We start from the raw sequence: 26598 nt of genomic DNA on the forward strand, positions 1-26598 counted from the left end.
AGGGCCTCCCTCACCTTGCCCTGTCCTTTCATCAGGACAATGTTGGAGATTATGGATGGCTGTGCCAGTCGCCATGGAGACTCTACTTGAACAGTGCTCAGGGAACGGGCCGATTTCTTCACGATTTGATATTCCTGAAGAGGATGATAAAAGAGGTTATGAATAAACAATGAGATGATAAAATAAGCGTTATATTTATTGTGTTTAACTGTGAGAAAATAAGCAGCTACCGCCAGTAATCCGTACCTATGAAATGCTTTGTTAAGGTTTCTCCTCATTTGTAAGTCACTGGATAAAAGCAACAGCTAAGAGAACGTAAATGTAAATGCTATTGTGCTAATGTTATTGTAAAGAAAAACAAACAAACTGAGACTATTATATTAGATAAACTATACTATATTTAGGCTTATTACAGGGCTCTCTGGAATACTTCATTCTGATTGGCCAAGAGAGGCATTCTGTGAATAATGAGTGTGTGTGTGTGTGTGTATATATATATACACACACATACACTTTTGAATAATAACGCTAAATTGTATATTTAACTGTTGTCCCTTGGTTCCCCCCTCCCCACCCACCTAATTAATTTATTTTACACAATATCTGATCATCCTATTAGGGTTTATTTTGCAAAAATTAAATGAAAAATTAAAATGTACATTGTCCTTTTACTTGTGTAAAGGACAAGACTACATAGTACTAATATAACAAAAAATGAAGCTCTGATGTAAAGTTTAAACTATTCACACATCTTTCAATTTACTTTTGACAAGCATTGTAATTAGCACAGCACTTCCACCCAAATGTAAAGACTGGGTGAGCTGTATTTGAAGTGGCCATGCAACATAATAAATTTAGTTTTGGGGCATCACAGAACATGGAACTGGAACCATGTACCTTAGACAGTGAGGCATTCCAAGATTCCAAGAATAATGGTTTAAATAAGACAATAAATCAAACCGAATGAGCTGAATGCTGCAGCTACCTGTCGGATTCCAACTGTATCCAGCTGCTGTGGGAGGGAATGTTTGCGTCCTCCTCGCGCTGGCTTTTCTGCCACGTCACTTCCTGTATCACCATTTTCCACGATAAGCTCATCATCTTCGCCAACAGACTCCAGGCGGCTCCCTCCACCTAAACATAACAACATAAAGACATTAACTTGAAATGTAAACACTTAATTCAGTCATTTATATTCACAGCAAGAGAAGCTGATCTCCATGTCTGAATGTCTCTGCTGATTAACGTGCATAATTAAAAAAAAAATCTATGTGAACAATTTCAATACTCCCTGATCTGGTACCAGCATCTATCTATCATAGTGGTGGGCGATTTGACGATTTTATATCATGACCGATTTTGTAGATGATCACAAACTACTTCGTAACTAATCGTGACCTTTTATGTCCTGGTAATAATGTTAAACTGCAGCTATGATCTGTGTACTAGATGTCTGTGCTGACTATCCAAATTATATCATGTGTCTCTATCATGTGTCGTTCAACAATTCAACAGCAGTAGGGCTGTGCAGTGAATTATGACTTTGGCTTCCAACGATTATTAAAGCGCGATAATTAAAATAAAATTTGTGCCGCATGCTGTTCCTTTCATTTAAAACGGTGTGTGCTTTCGCCCCTCCTTAAACTTAACTTACAAATCAGTAGAATTATGTAACGGGACTGTCGTAAGATGCAGTCTACTGCGGGACATGCTTTATTTTAAAAAGAGTTATTAAAAGTGCATTAAACTGCGAAAGAGACTGACCTCCACGTGCTTTCTGTGTGACGGAGCCGAACGCGGAAGATCAAAGTATACCTGGGGTCTAAACTGTCAAATATAAACAAAAATGTGCCAAAATGTCTGTCTTGGTGAGTATTTACATAAAGACAGTCAGATGTGTCTTAAGTGAATAAACAGTTGGGAAAGAAATCAGATGGGTGTCATTATATTAGATCCATGCATTTGTTCTTAAAGCCTAATGCAAATACCTGCTGCTGTTCCATTCATGTTATAACTGACTGAAAACTTTAGCTTTAAACTTTAGTTTTAATAAGAATCAATGTATATTTAATTCATATAGTGAAGACTGTGCAGTGTATTAAATGGGTTTAATGACTATTTTGACAACTGATTGTTTAATGCAATACTGTGTTTTAAATTGTGCAAATAGATAAATCCATAGGCTTGTTCCAGTCTGGATATTCACGATAGTACGTCTCAAAATTTGGGAAGATCATGATTCAGAACATGGACTGTGATTGTTTGTTATAAGATCGTGATATGAAGTTCTGGGAAGATCGCCCCCCCCCTAATCTATCATAAAGAAATTAGAATTGGTGGATCCACCCTTGGCCATAATCCAATACAGTTTAATCTCATTATAAAGTTTTCATGCTCAGCACAGTGTTGAGACTTGATTCAACTGGACATGTTTGACCTTGGGATCTGCTACGGAACTTCATCGGTGTGGGGCTTCGGCATCCTTTGGGACCCCCACGTTCCTCCGGTCTGTCAAGATCTGTAAACTGAAAGACAGGAGGCAGAGGGAATTAGGGCACATGTCTTGAACAGAGAGAGAGAGAGAAGACATCAGACTGCCTCTAAATGAAAAACAGTGGAGAAAGCAAATGGAGTAAAAATTCCTCTGTTTCATGTGACATTTCCTCTTTAAATGGTAAGCCATAAACGTTTGATTGTCCTTCACTGTGCAGGACTGTAGGGAATGTTGCACACTCAAGCTGGTCAGCGCTTTCTTATTTTCACAGAGGGAGATCAAATCTCATGTGTACTTGAAAGCCAATGTATTCATGGAGACTTCTTGGAGGTGTGGAATGGAAAGTGATCCACTATGAACCAATTAATGTGTAAAACCCTAAACAGTGCAGATTTGCAAAACTAATTCCAATACATATTAATTTACCATCTATTGCTTTTGATTTCTCCTTGTAGTTTCTGCAAAGTTTAATAAAAAATAAAAAAAAGTTTTCCAACACTCCCATTCAAAAGTTTGGGGTCAGTAAGGCTACATTAATCCGGATAGATTTGAATCCGAATGGAGTTTTCGTTTCAAAAGGCTCTCGCCCACACTAGCTTTTTCGAGCGTTTTCCAAAAGTTTTCTAATCCACACTGAAACCTCGGAAAACACACTAAATTCACCTTACAGTGCATGCGTAACCCCTCATCAAAGCTCACTGAGATGATGCAGACAGAACAAGACACAACCAAGTTATCACACAATTCTTCTGGCAGGATCATTTTATTTAGCAAAATATCTCACCATTCACTGATGCATCCAGGTCGCACTCACCATTATATGTTTGGTCTAAAACGCAACTGCGCTCACGTTTTGCCGCAGGACAGCAAATGCAAGTGAATTTACTGTCATCTTTGCAGGACTGTGATATGAAGAGTGTGCAAATTAACACATTTTAGCAACTGTGTGAAAGCGAATAGCACATAACAGGCACAATACCGGTATAAACATGAATATCTATGGGTTCAATATGAGTCACATGACAAAACTTACATCATCGTTTTTAACTAAAACTAATCAGCTGAGCTGATTTCAACATTGATCATAATAATAAATGTTTCTTGAGCAGCAAATCATCGTATTAGAATGATTTCTGAAGGATCATGCGACACTAAAGACAGGAGTAAAAATGCTGGAAATTTAGCTTTGCCATCACACCAATACATTACATTGAAAATGTCATATAAACATAGGAAAATGGAAAACAGTTATTTAAAATGATATTAATATTTCACAATATTACTGTTTTTACAGTACAGCCTTAATTAATAAAAGAGACTATTTTCAAAAACATCAAAAGATTTGACCAACCCAAAACTTTTGAACGGTAGTGCACATTGATGTTTTTGGCAGCCCAACATGTGCAAAATGTAATAATAATTGATGCTATTTTGTTTTTAATTAGCATGAGACTATTGTGTCTATCTTTGGTTTTATGTGGTAACCACTAAATGTGCAAAGCACTTTACAGTAGAAAATTCTGGGTCAAATTCAAAACGTTCTGCATGCTTAAATGATCACTAATAACTATAAACATAAAATGCAATTAAGTCATTATGTTAATTAACTATATAGTCAACATTACATGTTTAGAAGTCTTTGTTAGCAGATATTTAGCCCAGGCAAAATTCTGCATAATATAAGGTTGATTTAGAGTTGTTTTATATTTTTAGTGCATTTATTTTTGTAATAGAGGTCAGTGGCATTTGGAAGTCAGACAACCTCTTATGTTATTATTGCACCACTTTAATACTGCACCTCCTTGGCAGTCGTGAAAAAAACAAACAAACAAAAAAAACGAAAGCGTTTTCCAACCCTTCCAAACGTCTTAGCTTGAAGAATGAGCTTTGATTTATCACACAGCTCCTGAAACAAGTTTAAACAGCAACATGTAGCGGAAAGATTCACAGCTCTCTTTTCAGGCATGCAGACAGGAAGCCCTTCCCTCCGTTGTCAGAAATGAGATCTGTCTCCTGCATGAACAAGCTAGACTGCGCTGTTGCAGGTGAGCCAGTGGGCTTCCTCAAACCCCACACCCCCGTGCCTCACAGGACTCAACGTGACAGTCACAGCTGCGTTCTCCTTCCAGATCCTTCCCTTTCCTATTCCGATGAAAATGTTCCCTTTGTCTCATGAAAACCACTGAGCCTGACACTTCAGAACAGATCTGGAGACACACCTAACACTGTCAGCACTGGACGCCCACATAATAGCAACCGCTCATCGCCCTCTTCTGCTATGGCAGGCTGCTGAAAGGGAGTGTGAGAACAGTTTGGACAGGTGTTTGGATTCGGAACGGAAGACTGAAAGGGGAAAGCAAACATATGGCAAACTGAAACATTTATTGGCCTAATTACACTCCCAGTTTTATTTAATGATAGGGCTCTCACACTTTTAGACCAATGAATTTCCATTGCTTTGCCTTTTCCAGGCATACATTATTATTGAATAAGGATTTTTAAAAACCCATTTATCAAGATTAAAATCTGGCTGGTGAAATATTTGAACGCAGGCCATACTGAGGGGAAAATAATTAGCTGATCACTGATGCATAGTTGTTCTTGCATAATGCAACCAACAGCTATGAGTGAAAGCCATACACGTGTGAATGCTGAATGAATGCTGCTGCACAATCCTGCAAAAGATGAGCAGTGTATTCAATTTATGGATATTCTATTCGATCTGTCAGCTTGTTACTGAATGTAAATGAGGCCCTTTGTTATAAAAAAAGAAAAGAAAAGAATTTCAATTGGTCATTTAATTCCCAAAAAAGCAACAGGCAGTGACTACAACAACAAAAACAACAAACTTTTTTTTAGAGCGGATGTTGTAGTTGCTGTAATTTCAGAATTTCCCATGACTTTTCCAGGTCTGGAAATGTTAATCACAATTTTTCTTCTACATTTTCCAATGTGATAACTGAATAGAAAGCCACAATGTGTCACTTGAAATCACAGGACCTATGAAAAAATAACATCTGCAAAGAAAGTTATAATAAAAGCAAACATAGCACATGACAGGAAGTCCTTCTGAAAAGTACCAGGTCAATAAATCATGGGAAACTATACTGTTTATTCCTCCTTCAGTCCCCATCACTCTTTAAGAGCTCCCACTCGGTCATTCATTAGAGACTAAAGCCTGGAGGGAGAGAACAGCTCACTGGAGACTAGAGAACACAGGATGAGAGGAAACTACAGGCTCCTTAAACCTCATCATCATGTCCCATAAGCCTTTATTTACAAGTATTCATCTTTTCAGCGGCGAAGGGAATCCTATTGATGTTTAACTAGGCTAAGATGGTCTTTGTCTAGCGACACAAATATTCTCAGTAGGGCTGGGCGATGTGGACAAAAAAAAAATCATATCTATGTATTTTTTGGCTTCTACTTTTTTCTATTTGGATAAAATATTTCATATCCTGCCCAATGTTGTCCAACAAACAATGTTCCTATTGAAAACGATAAAAACAAATATAGTAATAATAATCATGTAGGCTATAATATTATGTGCAAAAAATGGCATTGCATTACATTCTAACATTGCAAAAACATTACATTCTACAAACAAAAACAATGATTTTTAAAGTCGAAGTTAAATTCACTAAACTGAAAATGAAAAAAAAGGGGAACACACATTCCCTAATCTGAGCTTAGTAATTATATTATCCTACATTTGATTACCCAATTACAACGGTCGCTTTACAGTTACTGCTATGCTATCATAAAAATACACTTGTAGGTTTAAAATTCTACATTTGGCACATCTAATGTACAGCACAGTGGCGCTCGTTCACTGATGTCTGAAGTTTAGCGAAGACTCGCTTGTATAAGGCTCGTCCACTCCTGACAGCAAAATGGAAATATTTTCATGACTTTCTAACATTTACAAATGGAGATTATATCTGTGAAATATAAGTTATGCACTAAGAAAAGCACTACCTCTCAAACACATTAAACAACAGTATAAGACGATCTGATCAGCAAGCCGCTTTAATCTATACACATTAACTATATCTATCTACCTGTCATCTACAAATCCATCCATCCACCTACCTACAGTATCTAACAATTAAGAGACGTACATTTAGTGCTATAAATGGAACTATATACAGTATCACTGTGGTGTTTGCTATTTTTAAGCTTAAACATTGTCACTATAAGTAAATTATTAATAGGCACTAGATCACAAAATAACATTGGTCAAAAGTTTTTTGTTCTACAGTAAAACAAATCCAAGCTTTAATGCCCCAGATTCACGGCTATGTTCAGCAGGAGCCGTGGAATGCTAATGTAATCAGACAGCAGGCGGGACGGTTGCTCTTTTTCATTTCTTTTATCCCGAAAGCAAGAACGTGTATGCAGTATAGACGCAGTGGGGGGCGGTGGTGAATGACCCACTTTACTCTGCACCGCAGAACATCTCAACCAGAGCACCATGGGCGCTGCTCTACAAAACAGCCGCTCAAGAGTTTAACCCTAATACGTTGAGTTGTGTGGTCCTGTCAGTGTGCCACTGAAACGGTTAATGGCCGGCATTAGCCTTGTTGTCATCACTGATCACCAAACCAGCGCGACGTCTCATTTTGTATCGATTAAACATTAACGCTGTGTGGCATTAGTGATTTGATGCACGCCTGCTTGCGCAGAACAAATGAATAATTTGTTATCTGTGATGAAACAAACAAATGCTGATCCAATGGCTGCTTGGGTAAGCAGTGGCACAAATATTTTTCTGGCAAAACAACAGATAAAACCTCAAGAACATAAATGGGGCCCTGGCACACAGATCAAAAGAAGCAAACAGATAAAGCAACTGTGCTATCTTTAAAGCTGTATTTTAAATCACAACATGCTGCGGGTATTTCGATTTTCCTAAAAAATATATGGAAAAGCTTGTTCTTATCAGACAAACCATGGAAGAGCATTCGCTTTTTATCAAACACCTCAACAAGGCGGCAGTGAACGTTTAACGGAGAACGACTACACATACTCGCACTAACAAACAGATTATTATAAAGCACTGAACATTTAGCCACAAAGCAAACTTTTAATCATAAACACTTCTACCAAAAACAGAAAACAGTCCTCTAGCTCGTTCTGAGGGCAGCTGAGGCAGCACCAGATCAAAGTGGCAGATAATCAAGATGATAGGCGGCAAGCATACGTACCAAGTCCTGGGTGGGCAGTGAAAGACTGCTGGCCCTCACGTCCTCCACGTCCGGCTCCATATTCTCCTTCTCCTCCCCGGGGGAGGGAGAGGCGTCCGGACCAGAGCACGTGCTCACTAGGTCGGGCAAGCTGGTGGACGGGTACTTGTGGAAGTCCACTTCGGATTCATCCTGGGAAAGGAAGGAAGAGCAGAGAGCATGTTGTGTGCCGTTGAGCAGCCTGCGAGTATTTTTAACTTTATCTCAGAAAGCCGAGCGGCGAGCCCATCAGCGCTTCACTCTTCAATTTTTTAGCTGCTACAAGCATCTGCCTGTGACATCTTTATGTGCTTGAACGGCTGACACACTTAATACGAAGAACACATCAAGAACAGCTCATGATTTGTGTGTGAAGAGACTTCCCCCTGTGCAGTGACACACACTTATTGATACACAGTAGTATAAGGCCAAACTCACCCTGCTGGCCACCACCAGCTGCACGAGTCCAGCAGTGGAGCGCAGGATGGCTACAGCCTCCTGGTGTGAGAGTCCAACAAGCGAGTGACCGTTTATCATAAGTAACTCATCTCCTGCCTTCAGACGGCCATCTCTGAAATAAAAAAAGAAGCAGAGAAACATGATCAGGACATCCCCTTATATATATATATATATATATATATATATATATATATATATATATATATATATATATATATATATATATATATAAAAAACAAGCAGCATACACTCCTCATGTCACGTTGATGCTAGCTAAGTGAAATGTTAATTGGATGTCAATCAGGAATTGATTGGATCACTACAAGAGGTTTCTATATGAAGGTAGCTTGATGACAACCAGAGAAAATGACAACCTGTGATTATTCCTGATGAAAGGCAGGGGTTTTCAAACTGGGGTCTGTTATTATTGTTGACTAAAACAATAATAAATAAAAAAAACTGAAATAAAGCTGAAAAATATATAAATATTAAATGAAAAGCATGCAGAAAATAACAAATTTTAAGCACTAAAATGACTAAAACTGAAGAGAAAATAAATTAGAGCTAAATATAATATAAAAATATATATATATATATATTAACTGTTTTTTAGTAAATACCTAAATGTATTTGAACCAAGAGAATACAGAACATAATTCAAACTAATTGTATACTTAACCAGAGGTGGAAAGTCCAGGGGTCAGAAAGTAAAAGTCCTGCCATATGTTTATTCCACCCATGAACTCAGTCATGCAGCTGATTTCACTAATTAGTTCTATCTCCTGGCTGAAAAACTGTGCTAATTAGCAAATCCAGGTGATTGGAACAAAATACTGAGGAGGACTTTTACTGTCTGAACCTGGACTTTCCACCTCTGTACTTAACATCCTTGAAGCCCATTTTTCATGGGAAGAGAGCAGGAATTATCTACTCTTGGAGATTTAAAACTTTCTAAAATAATTTCTGGATCATCCACATGCAATTTGATTATTTATTTGTCTAGAAGGTGCAAATATCTAAATGATGCAAATGCAATAGCTATTGTGTTCAGGGTGAAATGAAACCGCTTTCATCATGCTTTATCAAGAAAAAGCACAAAGCAGTATTCATTTCGTTGATTACTAATTCGTTTTTGTCAACAACATTTTGAAAACGATATGATAACTAATAAAAAACAGTTGTTGATGACAAAAACTATAATGGTAATCTATTGACCTTTTCAACGAATGAGAACAAGATGAAAATGTTAGGGAGGGACAATTTGCGAAGAGACTCTTTGCGTGTTAGGAAGGTTAGATGTGCACATGCGGTGGGTTAATAGGATACATTTGCTGCATGACTTTAAAAATGTCAACATCTGTGAGAAAGAGAAAAACAGACATGCGGATAAATTTCCCATTTGATGTCAGGAAAAAAAGGCCATTTGTAAACCATATGGAGTAACGTAACAATCTCCGCGAAAACAAAGAAATTTACAATACAATACAGGGCTCGACAATAAGGACTGCACGGTGGCCCGGGACAGTTGAAGGAATCATTTGACAAAACTTTTATCATGCATTTGCATGGGATTTGCCAATTTAAATATTAAAGCAATTTTTTAACTATTCAAGTGAAAGAAGACGTGAAATAGAACTCAATTAGATATGGTACCTCTCTGACAGCGTAAAAGTGCTGAATTGAGTTCTGTCAGGACCACTATCGTCAAATACGATTGACAATTAACATTATAGTTTGGTTTGGCGGCATGGTTCTGTTCTGAGCGAGAACTCCCTGCGCATCCATGCAGCCTAGAATGGATAAGAGCAGGGAGAGCAGCAATAACCCTCCTTGGGGTAAACAGAACAGAACCAACATGAATGTATTGCAGATATCACTGATTCAAGATTTTAAAGGACAACATAATTCGAGAATTTATTTTGATTCAAGGGGAATCAGAAAGCCAAATACTGACTGGATGAGAGGAGGAGCTGGGGATGGAGGAGGGTAATTCGCTCCTGAGAAATGTGATGGCTGCTGATAATACTGAAGGAGCTTAAATATGTATACAGTCAGTGATAGGCGTCGTATTCCTATAGGTGGACGTGGATCAGCTGAGAGTCAGCTGATGCGAGCTTGACTAAAGTGACCTGCCAGAACTAACCCTACGCTTGATTTTTCTTTCGCTTCTTATTGCGCTTAAAAGGACACATACACACAACAACAATTTCTAACTGCCTGTTTTGGTGAGTATTCATTTAAACAGAGTTGGTTATATCTTAAGTGAAAGTAAACAGTTGGGAGAAAACCGGATGTGTATCAGTGGAGCTGTGCATTAGTTCTTAAAGTGACAGTACAGTGTCCTTAAAAACCTGATCCCGTCCCTAATGTTAATTCAAATGACAAAACACAAAGAGAAAATCACTCACTGCTCTTGACTGAGAAACTTTAGTAGCTTTAATAAGGATTTATACAAGGAAGAATATGCACTATTTTACATTTGATTACTTTATTCAATTTCTGTAATACTTCTTACCTGAATACTACTGTTAGACCTACTTGACAAACTTAAAGCACAGTTTATTTCTTTTGTATCTTTGTTCAAATATATTTATTTGTTTCTTATCTTATGTAGATATGATGTCTTATGATATTTAGTCAACTAAAACTAGACTGCCATTCATTTTTTTTTCATATTTTAGTAATCTGAATTGTTATTTTACTATGGCTAAAACTTAATTTAAAATTCGCTGTCAAAATTAACAGTGCCATAAAGACATCTCTGTCTCTGCTACATTCTTCCATTTCCAAATGTCTTCAGACAGTTTGGATTCTTCCAGCCTGACCACTCAACTGAGGCTTCATTACGATGAACAGTGTGCAGTGAAGAGAGAAAGATTCAAAATCTGAAAGCCTCTCACTGGTCAAAATCCTCAGGGCTTCAGTCACAGATGAAGGAATCTGAGGTTATCTCAGAGTTAGTTGTTATATAAGAGCAGGAAACTTCACAACAACCCACATCATGCTGCACTGATGGCCCTGAATCTGACCACCTCTTGTGCCACACTAAAAAGAAAGATTTGGAAAGCAGCCAGTTTGACCAATATGCATGATTCATGTCTATAGGTTTCTCAGAAATGGCCTCCATTAAAACTATGTGGGAGGAAATGCAGAACTGTTAAATTATAACAATAAACCCTAGTGCTGGTCATACCAAAAATAGCCTGGTATGACTATATGCGCTGTGGGGGAGCTGTGTATGTATGTATGCATTTTCCAACAGATCTGCAACAACTAATTTTTTTATTTTTTTTTGGGGAATGCAAAGCCACAGGGGCTAATTTTCCTTAAACACATTTATTTAATTTAGCACATCATCTAGGGGGAGTAATTCCATTTTTATTTTTTTGAGACAGCAAGGGTTAATTTTAGCTTTTGGCTCATTACCATCAGGTTGTTGTGTTTCCCTTTAAACTTTGCCAAAGTGTGCATTAATGAATCACAAAGGGAAGCAAGTCAGCAAATTCCCCATGTTACAGCTTAAAACACAGTTTAAGGGCCAATTCACATTTAGACGGAGAGGGAAATATTTCTGCAGTATTAAAAAACACCTCACAATTGTTATTGTGTGTTTGTATAAATTGAAGGGATATACAGTATCATGTTAGAATCCTATGCTGGCTTTGTCTAGCTTTGCTAAATGACAGCTATTTGCTATTTGACAGCGATATTTCACCGATACCTGGGTCATGATATGATAATATCCTAAATTTGGTTTAGTGTAGATTTATTCAAAATTCTAATTTTCCCTCTCAAAATATCATTATAACTGATGTGATACCAATATTTATTTTTAGTTTAACAGTGTCTGTAAATATTGAATATTTTACTGTGCATGCTCATTTCACTTGCTTTTAGATTACTATGTCATTATCTAACGCTTATAACATTAATCATTAAAACACCAATAATTTAATAACACCGTTAATAACTGATGTAAGCAAATTATCCATTATCGGGCATAACATGGACATAATTATCAGCTTATTGGATTGGCCACAATTTTAATATTGCGACATCCCTAATTATATAACATCATATTTTCATTTATTTTGTATTTTAGATGAGGTTGGGACTTTGCTTAAGTAAAACAATAAAGTGTACATTGACTTAATACATTGTAAATGTACGTACAGTAGCTATGTCTCCATCCAAAGTTAGGAATTTAACTTATGCGCAAAACTGGAATATCGCATAAAATATTTGTGAATAAAGCACCGTTTCCATCGAGTGAGCTGAAGAGCTCAAGAGCTGAATAATATTAATATCACTTAGTAGAAGAAATCAATGTATATAATAATTTAGTCAAATAAATGTATAAAACTTGCATCTCAGAGCACGCAGATGAAACGCAATAAAGTGATCTTGCTTTTCGGAGGCAGATGCTGCTGCTTGGGAATGCAGTCATGTAAGACAGTTGTGTCAGGTAATTAAACCAAACCACTTTGACAACAGTCTTTTGCTCAGGGGTTTTAAGAACAACCAAAACAGCATTTCAGATGCTGTGCAACGAGATCGGTCCGCTGGTTAGTCCAGTTATGCCGTTCCTTCGAAAAATCAGAAGGCTGTTTTATGAGCATAGAGGAATCTATTTAATAAATGTGTTTTCATCATAGTTTATGCGTGTTTTCTTATCGGATAAAAAGTTTTTTTTAGAACTCATGCACATTTTGGCATTTCCATCCAGAGTTTTTTTTAATGAAATATCCAAAAATGTGCTTAAAAATAGGTGGATGTAAACATAGCTATTGACTCATTATTTCCAAAACCATTCAAGTAAATAATATAACTAAAAGTGATGATTCTTTGGCATTTGAATATCACAGTATCGTGATGTAAAATGCTCTGAAATCATATTTTTCACTATCCCTACACATTGTTAAATTAGACAGTAGACATAATGTCAACAGGACAGCAAACGCTAGCAGTACAGAGCATTATGACTACAACTACTGAAGCTTCTGATACCTTTGAACTCATTACCGTACATATGGCAGCGTGACTGGATATTTTATGTGCATCCATATATGGGTGTCACAATGCCTTTGAAGATGAATGAGTATCGCAGAGGGCACTCAAGACTCTCTGACGCTTGCATATGTATGAGATGTTGATTGAGAAGCATCACCACGGCACCTACCGTTGCCAAGGCAGCAGCTGAAAACCTTTGCTAATGAAAGCCGTTTACCTCTGTGCAGCTCCTCCCTCCTCCACGTGGGCCACGCTGATCCCGTGAGGAGAGCGTTTGGACCCTCGCCCGCCCGTGATCTGGATACCCAGTCCGTCTTGACTCTTCACCATGTGCATCTTCCAGATCTGGCTGCCCTCACAGGGCTGTAGATGAGAAGAGGGGAATATTCATCCGTATGACGGAACAATCAGGAGTGTGCTTTATTAAATGACACTAGATATACCAAAGCTGTTTTGTGGCTTTAATTTGCATTGCAGTTCTCAAACTGTTTCCCATTTTATACTGCATTTCATGCCAAACAAAACAACAACAACTAATAATCTTTGAACAGACCATTCAGCAAATTAAGACACATTATTGTTTATATAATTTCAGTGAATGTATAGCCTAAGATAAGAAAAAAAAAAAGGTTTAGAAAAAGTTAAGCGCATTTTCCATGATTTTCTTTTTCTTTTTATCCAGGCTTACTTCCTCCGTTGGAAAGGCCATTTATCAGAAGAAGGGAAACTTTAAGAGCACATGTTTCTGACAGTTTCAAGAGCCATTTCTCTCACTGTCTGAGCTGCACTTCATCAATCACTATTACTGTTCATTAATGATGAATTCAAAAACGGATTCAGGTTCATTAAATAACAGAACCAAATTTTAAGTGACAATGTTTTGGATTAGAGGGGTAAAGCTAAAATATATTTATAATAGATTATGCACTTTGTTCTCACGTCCTGTCTGTTCTTGAATAAATTGTTTTTTTTTGTGTGATTTTTGCCTATTATGATGGCTGCTAAACAACTAAAAAAACAGGACATTATTCTCTGCTTTTGAATGAAAATCTAAAGAAGTGACAGTTTTATTATGAGGTTAAATGAACTTGATCCGGTTTCTCAACTCCATATTGTAGAAAAAAACAGACTTCTTCCTAACTGTACTTCATATGTACAATATGGTTTAAAAGTCCATTACATACAATAATGTCATAACATTCAGAGTGCTTTTACCCAGTCAGGCTTCAAATGCATGAATTAATTTCAGTCACTGAGCCATTTATATCTATTGTGCTTGACATCAAAGCTTTTCTAACAGTAACACTAACACAAAAGCCCATACATTTTCAAACACCATTTTAAAGACGAGTCATGAAATCAGCCTAAAAATATATATTTAAAAAAAAATATTCAGAAATAAAGTATTACCTTTAGCATACTAATTTGATCTTACATAACCTTTCATTTAGTTCATTCTCAGTCAACAAAGTAAATAATCATATTGTAATTCAAAGCTTTGTTTTATGTCTGTATGTATACAGATTTTTTTTTTCTTCAAATGTTTATATATTTTAATTGTTTCAATCACCAGAAACAATGGCCAACATCAGAAGGCTTACCAAAAAAGGCAGAGTACATAGTGAAACAAGTGAAAACTGGGAAGATGTTCACAAGATGGAAGATAAAAAAAGGGGGGGGGGGGGATTCTTGACAGATGTCAATCTTGCTAACATTTACTTTTTAGGTATTAGCTAAATATACTACCATACACAAGCCTGGAGTCAGATAGATTTTTTTTTTTTTTTTTTTTATTCAGCAAGAACGCATTCAATTGATCAAAGTGACAGTAAAGACTTTTACACTGTTGCAAAAGATTTCTATTTCAAATAAATGCTGATCTTTTGAGGTTTTCATCCATCAAAAAATGTTTCTTGAGCACCAAATCAGAATATTAGAATGATTTCTGAAGGACCATGTGACACTTAAGACTGGAGTAATGATGCTGAAAATGCAGCTTTACCATCATTGGAATGAATTACATTTTAAAAATACACTGCCCGTTCAAAAATAATAAAATAATAATAATAATAATAATTCGCTATTTGGATTTAAGGCAAATGATTAAGAGTAAAGCCTTATTTCAGTGATTATTATGTTTCTAGCATGTTATATGTTTGGCAACAGTTCTTCTAACCCTAATTGATGGAGTGTGTTAGCCTAGAAATCTAGACGCACCCTAGCGGCAGCAAAATTGCAGCCAGGGCAGTCTAGCAACTCTCCATAGACCTTCTAGCTGCAAAAACCTAAATTGGGTCAGGCCAATCACGTCGTGTATAGAGTAGGCGGGGGCGGGCTTAGCAAAGAATGGCGGCTGCGGATGGAGAACAGCAGTCTTTTGAATCGACTTTGGCCGCGACTCTGGAGAACTTGGAGTTAAGTTTTTCTTTGAGAAAAGAGCAAAGAACGGCACTTGGAGTTAAGTTTTTCTTTGAGAAAAGAGCAAAGAACGGCACTTAAGTCATTCTTAAAAAAGTAAGAAGTGTTCAGAGTTTTGCTGGAACGGATCTTTGCCACTCTGACTACGTCACCTTCTTCATTGCTCTGGTTGGTTGTAGCGCTATCCTATTGCGTGCAGAGGGATTTTGAGAGACAACCGTTTATCCCGCACCTCGGATTAAGCCGCGTCTATGGAGAGTTGCCAGACTAAACATCTTGATGTAAGTCTGGCTTGCCAGGCTAGGAGTGTGTAGCTTTTCATTTCTTAAACAATCATATTGGAACTTGGAAGACACATCATGGCCATATTCCAGATGACAACGACAAGATTCATTAGGCTCAAATTGTGAAAGAACGGTTGGGATTCATTGAAAGCCTTTGGGATGTGCTGGAGTTGACTTTATAGAGGACTTGACTCTTGCATTGCGAATACGAGATCTTGACCAAAAATGTATGCACCTCTTGATGGAAATAACATCAAAACATTTATTTCCGTCAATATTTTGTATCCTACATGTTTTAAAAAAAATGAAAAGCTACACACTCCATCAATTAGGGTTAGAAGAACTGTTGCCAAACATATAACATACTAGAAACATAACAATTCCAGCAATAATTATCCAAAGCATTTGCCTATTTAAATCCAAACAGCGACACTTTCACAATATTACTGTTTTACTGTATTTTTGATCAAATAAATGCAGCCTTGATGAGCATAAGAGACTTCTTTTAAGAACATAAAAAGTACTGACCCAAAACTTTTGAACAGTAGTGTATGTCTGATTATATAGCCTAGATGGAGGGTGCTGGAGGTTGAGAAACCTGCTTGGAAAAACTCAATATTTTTGCAATTCCGCTTGGTGCCTCTTGTGGCGCAGATGCACACTTCACCTTTAACACTCTTTCCTAAAATGACAGTTGGGTTACCACACACCTCTAAACTACAAACATGCTGCAACTGGTCCACATTTACTTTGAAATCTGTCTAGGAGAGGGGCATGTTCTCAAGGAAAGCCTGTCGGCGGGGTGAATCACCGACACGGGATATCTCACTGAGATGGTCTGCTGCCTCACTTCTCACGTTCTCACGCTTTTCCTGTTCACTGTCAAAATAAGCTTAGACATCCTCCATCTGGCATGTTCCTACACAACATGCTTGCATAGACACATTAATGCTACTAATTACTCGCATGGTAAGCTCACTGTATGTCTAGGAAACTTATTCACATTTTGGAAAAAAGTGTATTTGAGAGGGAACATGCCTACAAACTGTAATTAATGTTACACGTAGATTATGTTTCCTGTCAACTGGGCAGTAAAGTCAGTCATAACCGATTAGTCATCAAAGATTCTCCAGATAAAAACACTATGACTTTGATATTGTGGTTGGTGAGCTACAACATAACGGTGACATACACATTCTGGATAAGTTATTGCATTACTCCAAGATAATGTGACTAATTTCAGTGGCTCGATGAGTTATTGTCAACTTTAAAATTATTTTTGATTTGCTTGTAAAACTGCCATTATGTAACATGATTTTAACCATTTAGATAATCCATTGAAAATTAGCAGATTTTCTCTTAAAAGGATATTTCTTATAGATAGTTGCTTCCCTCAAGCTCGAAAGGATTAGTTTTTCCAAGATTGATGCTTCTAAAAAAATTGATAAAATCTGGGTATCCCCTTGGGTATTTTTTTAAGAGTTGTAAATTGGATTGAGCACTTATGTAAGGGTGCTTTCACATCTGTAGTTCGGTTCATTTGGTCCGGACCAAGGGAGAAAAATTATACTTTGTGGCATTTTTCAGGCGTTTTGGTTCCTTTTCACACCACACTGATTGCTCTGGTCCGAATCAGTTGATGAAACAAACCAAAATGCAGTCAAGTGACAACATCCACATCACTCGCTGGCCTGATGGGTCTTGAACGTATTTTCATAACTGCACTTCGATTGTCAGAATTAACGTGCGGGAAAATTCCAACAGAACTGACGGAAGTAAACAAAGAGGAGGAAAATCCGGTAGACAACACGCCACTTTTTACTATGGAGAAACGACTTAGTGGGCTGATTGTATCCCTGGTCATGGTTTATTATAGTTTGTCTACACCACTTTAGGCAAACAATAACATTTGAGAATGAAGCGAGGATGCGGCTTGAAAATAATGTTTTATGCAATGCACGCAGCGAGTAACTTCAGGAGGAGGCGGCGCATGCATTAATGTTGCTAACAGTGACATAATGCACAGCACCACTGACTACGGCAGCTTGTTTAGTCCAAAAATGCGCAGTTATTTGGCAGATGGGTCTGTTCGAGGTCGGATCACGTTCTCACCACAAACGAACCGCTCCAGAGTTCGTTTGAAAGCGTACCGAGACCACCTCAGTACGCTTTTTTGGTCCGCTTTTGGTGCGCACCAGAGTGCAATTGCTGCATTCACACCTGCCCAAACGAACCGCACCAAGGGGGACAACAACAAACTCTAGTGTGATTCAATCGAACTAAATGAGGCAGGTGTGAAATGGATAATTGTATATGTTCACTCCGTTTTCAATGTTTTACTGAAGTTGCCCGGGATTAAGTACCGGTATGTTTTTTGTTTAATTCTTTATTGTATATGGCTTTGTTTAACGTGTATTTTATTTTATTTTATCTGGTGCGTGTTCGGGGAGGTGGGGGGTGTTTGAGGTGTTCTTTTTGTGTATGTTTATGTATACTATACCTTTTGTATATATTATGTGATACTTTAATTTTATCTGTTTTGTGCAAGTATAAAAACTGTTAAAAATGATTTTTATATATACTGTATATATATATATATATATATATATATATAACCCACCTCTAGTCCTTCAAAGAGCGTGTATTTGCTAAATCTCAATGAGAAAACTTTTTTTAAATATAATTTTAAATGGAAGCTAAGGACACAGTTATACAATTAAGCATATTGATTCAGTCTGTTGTCCTTTCATGTGGCTTTCCGAAAATGGCTTGTTGCAGAATCTCATGGAAACCGCACCTTGTCGGTCTTTGAAATCCTGTGTGATTGTTCAAAATCAGACACATACAGCTTTTTTAGGATGATCCCTCCAAGCAGTTCTTCCAACCACTGGCACATGGATACATCTATAGGAACCCTTATGGTTATTTTGAGTGAGACCCTCAGTTTAATTAAGGTCACAAGACTTACATGCTCCAAGTAACACTAGCGGTCCCAATGGAGAATCAAATCAGAAACATATGCAGTTAGCCGCACTGTGGGGTCCAAACTTCTAATTACATGATGAGCATCAACCAACCACTCTTTCATCCTCAAAGCAGAGTCAATGGCAAATGTTTGAATCTGTGGACTTAAAGTACACTTCCAAAGATTTTAAAGTGTCCTCTTTTCTGTTTGTTTGCTTGTTTATTCAGCACATTTTTATGCTGACATTTTATGGCCATAATCTACGAAGCCCCTAAAGGGACGTGGTGGTGGAAAAAATGTAGGATGGGAGATTTTTTTTTCCGGAAATCTTTTGCGCTCCCTCGCAAAAATTTTGCGTTCCCCGAGAAACTTTGCGTTCCCTCGCAAATATATTTGCGTTCCCACGCAAAACTTTTGCGTTCCCTCACAAAGTTATTTGCGTTCCCAAGCAAAACCTGTTTTGAGCTCGCACAGACACTTCCTGTTTAATGTCCCGCTGGCAGTGCTTCAGAGCTCCATACGTTAATGGAGCGTTTCATAGTGTTTGAACTTGGACTCAAATAAAGAAATCGGATCAATAACTTGTGAGCTAAACGTTTTTAAAAAACAAATTAGCCTTATTTACAATCACAGTAACGTAGGGCTACAACCATATTTCCATCAAAACGAGCTTTATAATACAGGCTAAATGGATCTGAGCAACTGAGAGTCTATGAGAAAGTCTGAAGGGACAGTCTGCAAAGTGCAATATCACCCAAAAACGTGACTACAAAAACAGTCATTAACTTAAATGTTACAAACTGTAGTGCCACCCAATTCAGTTTACACATCAATGGTATCCCACAAGTTTGTCACACTGCTTTTGCACATTTTATATTATGAAAAATATTCAATAACTTCACTGTAAGTCTGTAACACACCAAATTTAGTTCACACATCACTGCTCTAATGTAAATAGGCTACAACACTTAGTTTTGGAAGTAATTGCACATAATAATTACTATGTGATGGCATTACACTGTATAACAGTGTGAAGTTATTGATAATTTTTTTTCTAAAAAGGGGGAAGTTGTTGATTTTGTTTCACAATAAATAGGCCTAATTATAAAAATATATATTTTTTTTTCAAACTAAGTATTGTAGTATAACCAGTAGGATAGCAGTGATGTGTGAACTGAATTTGGTGACAGTACAGTGTGTCACGATAAAGCTATTGAATGCGTTTTGGGGATTTGCACTATGTAGACGGCCCCTTATTCGGACTTTTCTCTCAATCGGCTGTTTATAGACAAATTTATATTATAAAGCTCGTTTTGAGGAAAAGTGGGTTGTAGCTCATTGTCTACCTAATGTGATCGTAAATAGATGTCGTTTGTGTTTTAACAACGTTTAGCTCACGAATATCCGGGAACTTCTATGTGAATATAGCCCTATTGCCCACTTCACGAATTCCTTGAGTTAAGCACTGACCACATTTCTTTATATTTGAGTCCAAGTTCAAACACTATGAAACGCTCCATTAACGTACGGAGCTCTGAAGCACTGCCAGCGGGACATTAAGCAGGTGTCTGTCTGAGCTCACAACAGGTTTTGCGTGGTAACGCAAATAACTTTGCGAGGGAACGCAAATAACTTTGCGAGGGAACGCAAATAACTTTGCGAGGGAACGCAAATAACTTTGCGAGGGAACGCAAATAACTTTGCGAGGGAACGCAAATAACTTTGCGAGGGAACGCAAATAACTTTGCGAGGGAACGCAAATAATTTTGCGAGGGAACGCAAATAATTTTGCGAGGGAACGCAAAAGTTTTGCGAGGGAGCACAAAAGATTTTAACTGATTCGCGGGCATCAGCCGCTATCAATATGCAGGAGACTCCCGGAACTTCCTTGGGATGTCTGTAATTCTATACTGAAATAATATCGGCATTATAATTATTTTTCATATTTTGGTGGCCCCTCAGCTCTTGGTGCCCTACGCACAGCGCGTGATGCACGTGCTGGGAGCGACGGCGCAGACAGGCGGTATGGTGTAAAGCTGCTGTTTAAATGCGTTCTGCTTTTCTGTTTACAGAAATGTTCTAATTTTGGAATAAAATATTAAGTGACCTTTTTGTCACTTGTAATGATTAATATCATGGAATGGTAATTATTGACTTTAGCCTGGAGTTATGGCTCTCAATATCGCAATATATATCGTTGGGGGAAAAAATATTGCAATGTAATTTTTTTCCAATATCGTGCAGCCCTATATTAGAATCTACTATTTTTTAGATAACATTTATAAATTGTAATATTTTTCATATTTTATAATATATATATATTTTTTTAAAGCCTTAATGGATTCATGCATTCATTCAATTCAGGACATAATGCTATTTGAATAACCAATTCTAACAACAACTATTAAAACAACAGTTTTCTTGCGGTTATATTTCTTACCTGACTGGAAGGTTCACTGCTTATTGACTCAGTTTTGTAGCTTTCAGACAGGCGTGAGTGGGATCGGCTGGGTAGGGTGGCCGTGCTCCCCGCCTTCAAGCGATTGGAAATCCCCTCTGAGGAGCCAATGACCGGAAAGTCATCGGTCGGTGTGTCCTGAGGGGTGCTGCTCTCTGGGGAACTGACCTCTGCCTCCATGGAGCTGTAGCCATTCTCATGCTCAAAGTCCCGGCCATCTTTACTGTCTTTGCTGTCACGAGTGAACGAGGAGCGGGAAATAACCCCAAATTTGCGGGTTCGTTTTCCGTTTTGCCCATTCTGTGTGGGGCTGCCAACAGGCACGTCGGAGACATTGCGCCGGTGCTCTTTAGAGACGTCCACGCAGTTGCCCCCATTGTTGCCATTGCATGGAGGGAGAGGAGCTTTGCGTTTGATTCTTCGCAACATGATCAGGTAGATGCAGCCTCCATTCCAGCACTGGTCCGCCAAGTAACTGTGGGGAAAAAAAGAAAACAAACTGCTAAAACACATGATCACAATGTAAATCAACTCGTTTGGTAACAAAATAAACACATTTTCTCACATTATTAGGGATTACTGAGCGGTCCATCAAATCAAGCATTTACACATTAAATACACTAGTCAAATACGTTTATGAGTTTACAGATCACACCCAAATGACCCATTTTCTTTTGTGGAACACCAAAGGAGATTTTTTAAAAAAATATTTGTCCACACTTTTACATGTAATGAAAGCGAATGAAGACTGGGACTGCAAACCTAAATTAATAATAATAATTAAAAAGTTGTCAAAACAACTTTGCACTTTATTCCAAATCTTCAGAAGCCTTTATTTAGAAATGTTGACATCCACTGTAGCTCTTCTGCACTGCCTGGTGCAAGACAATATAACATTGCTGCTGAACTTTCAGCTTTTTTCCAGCACGGAAATACATATTCAGATAGAAAACGCCGGTTATTTAAAATTTTTGGCAAAATTCTTTCAAAAACAAAAACATACAAATCTTACCAATCCGAAAATTTTGAACGATAGGGTATATCACCTTTTGTGTTTTATAAAAGGTCATATAATAAAAGCATGTGAGTTTAGAACAACATGAGGGAAAGTAAATTAAAGAATGTTATTTTTGTGTGTGTGTGTGAACTATGCCTTTAAACTGTATAATTCAGAGAGCAAACAAAGGAGCTTCTAAATGTCATAGTTAATGGTTATGGATTATCTGGGAATTTTTAAAATAAGGATGGGCATTGGGCACTGATACAAAAAATAAGTCCAGCGCATGTTTTACACCATGTCTAGACAAGTCCAAAGACAGATTATGACAGAAGAAACTGATATTTGGCACCTCAGGGACATGAGATCACTCCGCATTAGCTGACGCTTTTCTCTCACATAATCCTCATAAAGAGTGATTGGATTGACATCTTTAGCTGTATACTGTACATTTTTGACAATCTCAGCTGGTTGTGACCTGAAATATCATTATACATTAACAAGTTAAAATGATCATAGTTAATCATTTCTGCTTCTTGTTTTGCAAAGTTTGGTTTTAATGATTTCATATAAAAGGTGACAAAGCACAAAGCATGAAGGATCTTGATTTTGGCTTTTTTGTTATCGATTGATCTTACTCACCCTCTTGTTGATTCAAACCTGTGTGACTTTCGATCTTCTGTGAAAAACAAAATACGACATTTTAAGAAATGTCCATGAAACGGAAATCCTCTTTTGTGTTCCACAGAAGAAAGTGATACAGATTTGGAATGACATGGAGGTGAATACATTTTTGGGTGAACTATCCTGTTAATGCATTAAAACAGGACAAATTAAAATGTAGACAAACTTCAGAACAACCATCCACTCATAAGAAATGTAATATTAGGTCAAAAGAGCACACACCTTGGGTGTAACTGACGTCAGGGTCCCAGGGTCAAATAAATGCACAATTAGGGAAACACTACATCCAGTGGCGCTCACAGGTCTAATGAACTGTGGCTGAGTGATATGTTTCGCCAGTTTTCCTGGCTTCCAATTCTACAAAGGCATGGGGGAGTGGACTTTCTATGACAATGTGCCCCTGACTAGACATACTGACAGTGCTGATGTAACACACCAACAAAGCATTTGCTTACATCCCCTAAACAGCAAGCCAGACAATGGAGGAGATACTAAAGAAAGAAACGAAAGAGAGAGGTGTTTTAGAGAGAAAGAGAGTGATTAAATGTGTCATGAATGGAATATCATAAATATATGCTAGTGTTTTATTTTATTTTACCAACTGTCATCAACAGCAGTAGGCCTATATTCAGTCTCAACACCCTTACAAGTCATAAAGAATATCACAAAAATTAGTCTAATGACAGTATTTATTCACGTGTGGTTGTTTGATGGTTGGCATTGGCACAGTGCCATACCATCAGTAAAATACAATGCTACAGTATATGCTACAGTTAATCACCCCTTTAAAGACTGCATGTTTCATGACATACCTCACTTAAAGTGGTAGTCAGGTATATGACAACCTCTGAGTTTCAGCTCAAATCATCTGTCAAAATGATGCATTCTGCACTCTGGACAGCTGCTAATGACAGAGCGAGGTCAACGGAGTCTGTTGTTTAGATGATTACAGAGCCTGGATGTGCAGGCATACCATATGAATTCACCATCAAGATTGGCAAGAGCGGTTTCCAAATAAACAAAATGCATGAAAGCTTCTGCTCTGATCCTCTCTGGAGATCAGGATCAATGAGGTATGCAAATTAACTCACATTAGATCTCCTGGAACTAAAACATGCTGAAAGTACAGAAAGGACTGAAAACTGGCAAGTTAAAAATACAACAAAGTGAGGAATGTTCAGGAAATGGCAAGTCGATGATGATGATCACAATTCCCCAAAGAAGATCGAGGCAGGGTATTTATGCAGTATCTGACAGCGTGCTTGCTTGTAAGATTCAGACGTTTTAAGGGAAGAAAGCACATCTGTGGAATTTGTTGGTTTGACAGCAGCTGTGGTCTCGTTTTTGTTCAATGGGAGAGAATGGACTTTCGGCGTCTAGTGTTCCTTTTTTGTGGCGTTTCTTTCCCTCAGTCATCTAGCTGATAATGAAAAGTGTCTGACCTATTTCTGTCATGATCCGCTTTCCTTGAGCTTTCCTTTTCGATAAGAACAAAGTTTGCAATGTTGTGGAACGCGAGACAAAAATCGTCCCACATGAAAATCAACGGAAAAAAGGAGAAAATATCTCGACATAACTCAACTGAATCTATCTTGGCACAAATCTGCCACATGTAAAATCCAAATCTGCTTTCCTAGATTCTGGTGATAGTCCCAGTCTCATTGGCAGACTGGAAAAGCTATACTGCATTCCAAATGATGCAGATAAATGACACTTATTGTGATTAAAAAACCTATTGTGTGCTGCAACTCCATTATCTTAGCCCGTAAAACCTTTAAAATACTACTGATGATTTATTTCCCTCCAGATAACATTTGGACAACTGCGTGCATGTCCCAACACTTACATTTTGCCAACAGAGGGAAAAAAAGATGAAAATATTTGAGGATATTTTGTTTGTCTTTAGAATATTTAAAGTCATGATAAAATGGGAGTAGTGACACTAATGGTAACAAAAGTTAACAATGAGATCAATAACATGTATTTAGAAAATAGACAGGGTGAATTTTTTATATTTAATGCAGACATAGCCTACAATTCACTTAAAAATGAAAATCCCATCATCATTTAGTCACCCTCACGTCATTCCAAAGGACCAGACTGAAAAATAGGAGTGAAGAAAATAAACCTGATATGTCATATTTGATATGCGAGCTACAGCGGAGACATCAGTAAATAACATAAATTTAGTCTTTATTATATGGCTTCAGAAGACATACAGACCGTGTTTATAAATCTCTAATAGTACTTTTTTCCATAATTTCTGAACTTGACTTTCATTAGATAGAAAAACAGCCAAGATATTATTTAAAATGTCACACTTAGTGTTTCACGGAAGAATGTCAAAGGGGTTTGGAGCAACATGAGGGTAAATTATGACACAATTTTCATTTTTGGGTGAACTTCCCCTTTAATGAAAGGGAAAATTAGTGTCTTAAGTCTGCAGTGAGTGAGTCTGACCCTACATCATGACATCACATACATAAATCACGTTTTAGAACCACAGTCCATGTCATTTCTTAATCTTGCTAGACTGTTCAACTCATGCTTTGCCAACCCACACATGCGGGATCATGAGCAGAGGGCAACATAAACATTACATTACCACACAATAAAGTGATATAACAAGACCCTGTAATGACGCTCATCAACCTCATATCAATCAAAAGCCATAAACTCCTTTCATTCAGGCCACTGATCAAACATTTAGCCAACTACCATCTGCATCTCTGAGCCAGAGTGATGGATGTAAACCACAGAGCAAACTGCAGGGAACGAAAAAGTTATCAGTGGAGGTAACTAAGGAAAGAAGGAACATGGATGCAGATGAATGGTTGAAAAAAACTTGTTCAGCTCTGTCGCCGTGGTTTGCTATCTCAGCAGGTGTGTGCCATGCACCAATGCAACGCTGTCAGACGATCGCCCACATCAGTGTCCCACCGACGCAGACACGCTCATCATTACACCCGAGAGAAACAACTTAAGTGAAAAATGAGATAAAAACTTGCCATTCTAATGACCTGTCATGCAAATCAGCATTTGATAAAGACCAAATAATAAGAAAAAAAAAGCCATGATCTCAGCTCTGGCATGACAACAAGGAATTTAAGCTGCTGTAAAAGCTAATGGGTCTCAGAGAAACCCAGCAACAGGCCTCCATTGCCTCTTTCAGACTTAACCACAGCTGCAGTAGGGAAATCCATCTATTCCAGCCAAACACAATTGAAGCAGAATGGCTGAAACGGTCTCGAAATGGTGCTCTCTGAGCAATGTGGAGTGATTTGTTGTAGTGGAGGACGCCCAAGACCTTTCCCATACAGGGCAGGCTAAATAATTCAGAACTATGTCTACCTCCAAAGCACATTTGTTTTTCTACAATCTTGGATTTAGCAGACTCCTCAAAGTGGCGCGTATGCGTGGATTGTATCGTAGGCGCAGATGTCAGGTTGGGTAGATGCTCATTTATATGCACACCTGAAACCTCCAGAAAAGTCTTTTCCCATGGCTGTGAGCCAAGCGACTACAGATGTGAATAAAAGTTTGCACCTGGATATCATATGTTGCAACGGATCCTGCATACTCACAAGAATAAACTGATACTGTG

At 37.8% G+C, this 26598-nt stretch overlaps 1 protein-coding gene across 3 annotated transcripts in view; it reads right to left on the reverse strand.

The window, feature by feature from the left end:
* The window catches only part of pdzd2 (PDZ domain containing 2), a 65550-nt gene that overhangs the window by 19366 nt on the left and 19586 nt on the right, over positions 1–26598 (reverse strand). For 2 of the 3 annotated variants that reach the window (XM_079605850.1, XM_079605851.1), the window contains exons 2-8: positions 21296–21788; positions 13406–13551; positions 8158–8290; positions 7702–7872; positions 2438–2525; positions 986–1134; positions 15–134 (exon numbers count right to left, since the gene is read on the reverse strand). In XM_079605850.1, the coding sequence (XP_079461976.1) occupies positions 15–134; positions 986–1134; positions 2438–2525; positions 7702–7872; positions 8158–8290; positions 13406–13551; positions 21296–21788 (1300 nt within the window). Of the gene's footprint in view, positions 1–14; positions 135–985; positions 1135–2437; positions 2526–7701; positions 7873–8157; positions 8291–13405; positions 13552–21295; positions 21789–23216; positions 23235–26598 lie in introns of those variants that run through there. The other variant, XM_079605852.1, reaches the window with a different exon arrangement.

The sequence above is a fragment of the Phoxinus phoxinus genome (assembly GCF_949152265.1).
Source record: "Phoxinus phoxinus genome assembly, chromosome: 3".
Taxonomy (NCBI): Eukaryota; Metazoa; Chordata; class Actinopteri; order Cypriniformes; family Leuciscidae; genus Phoxinus; species Phoxinus phoxinus.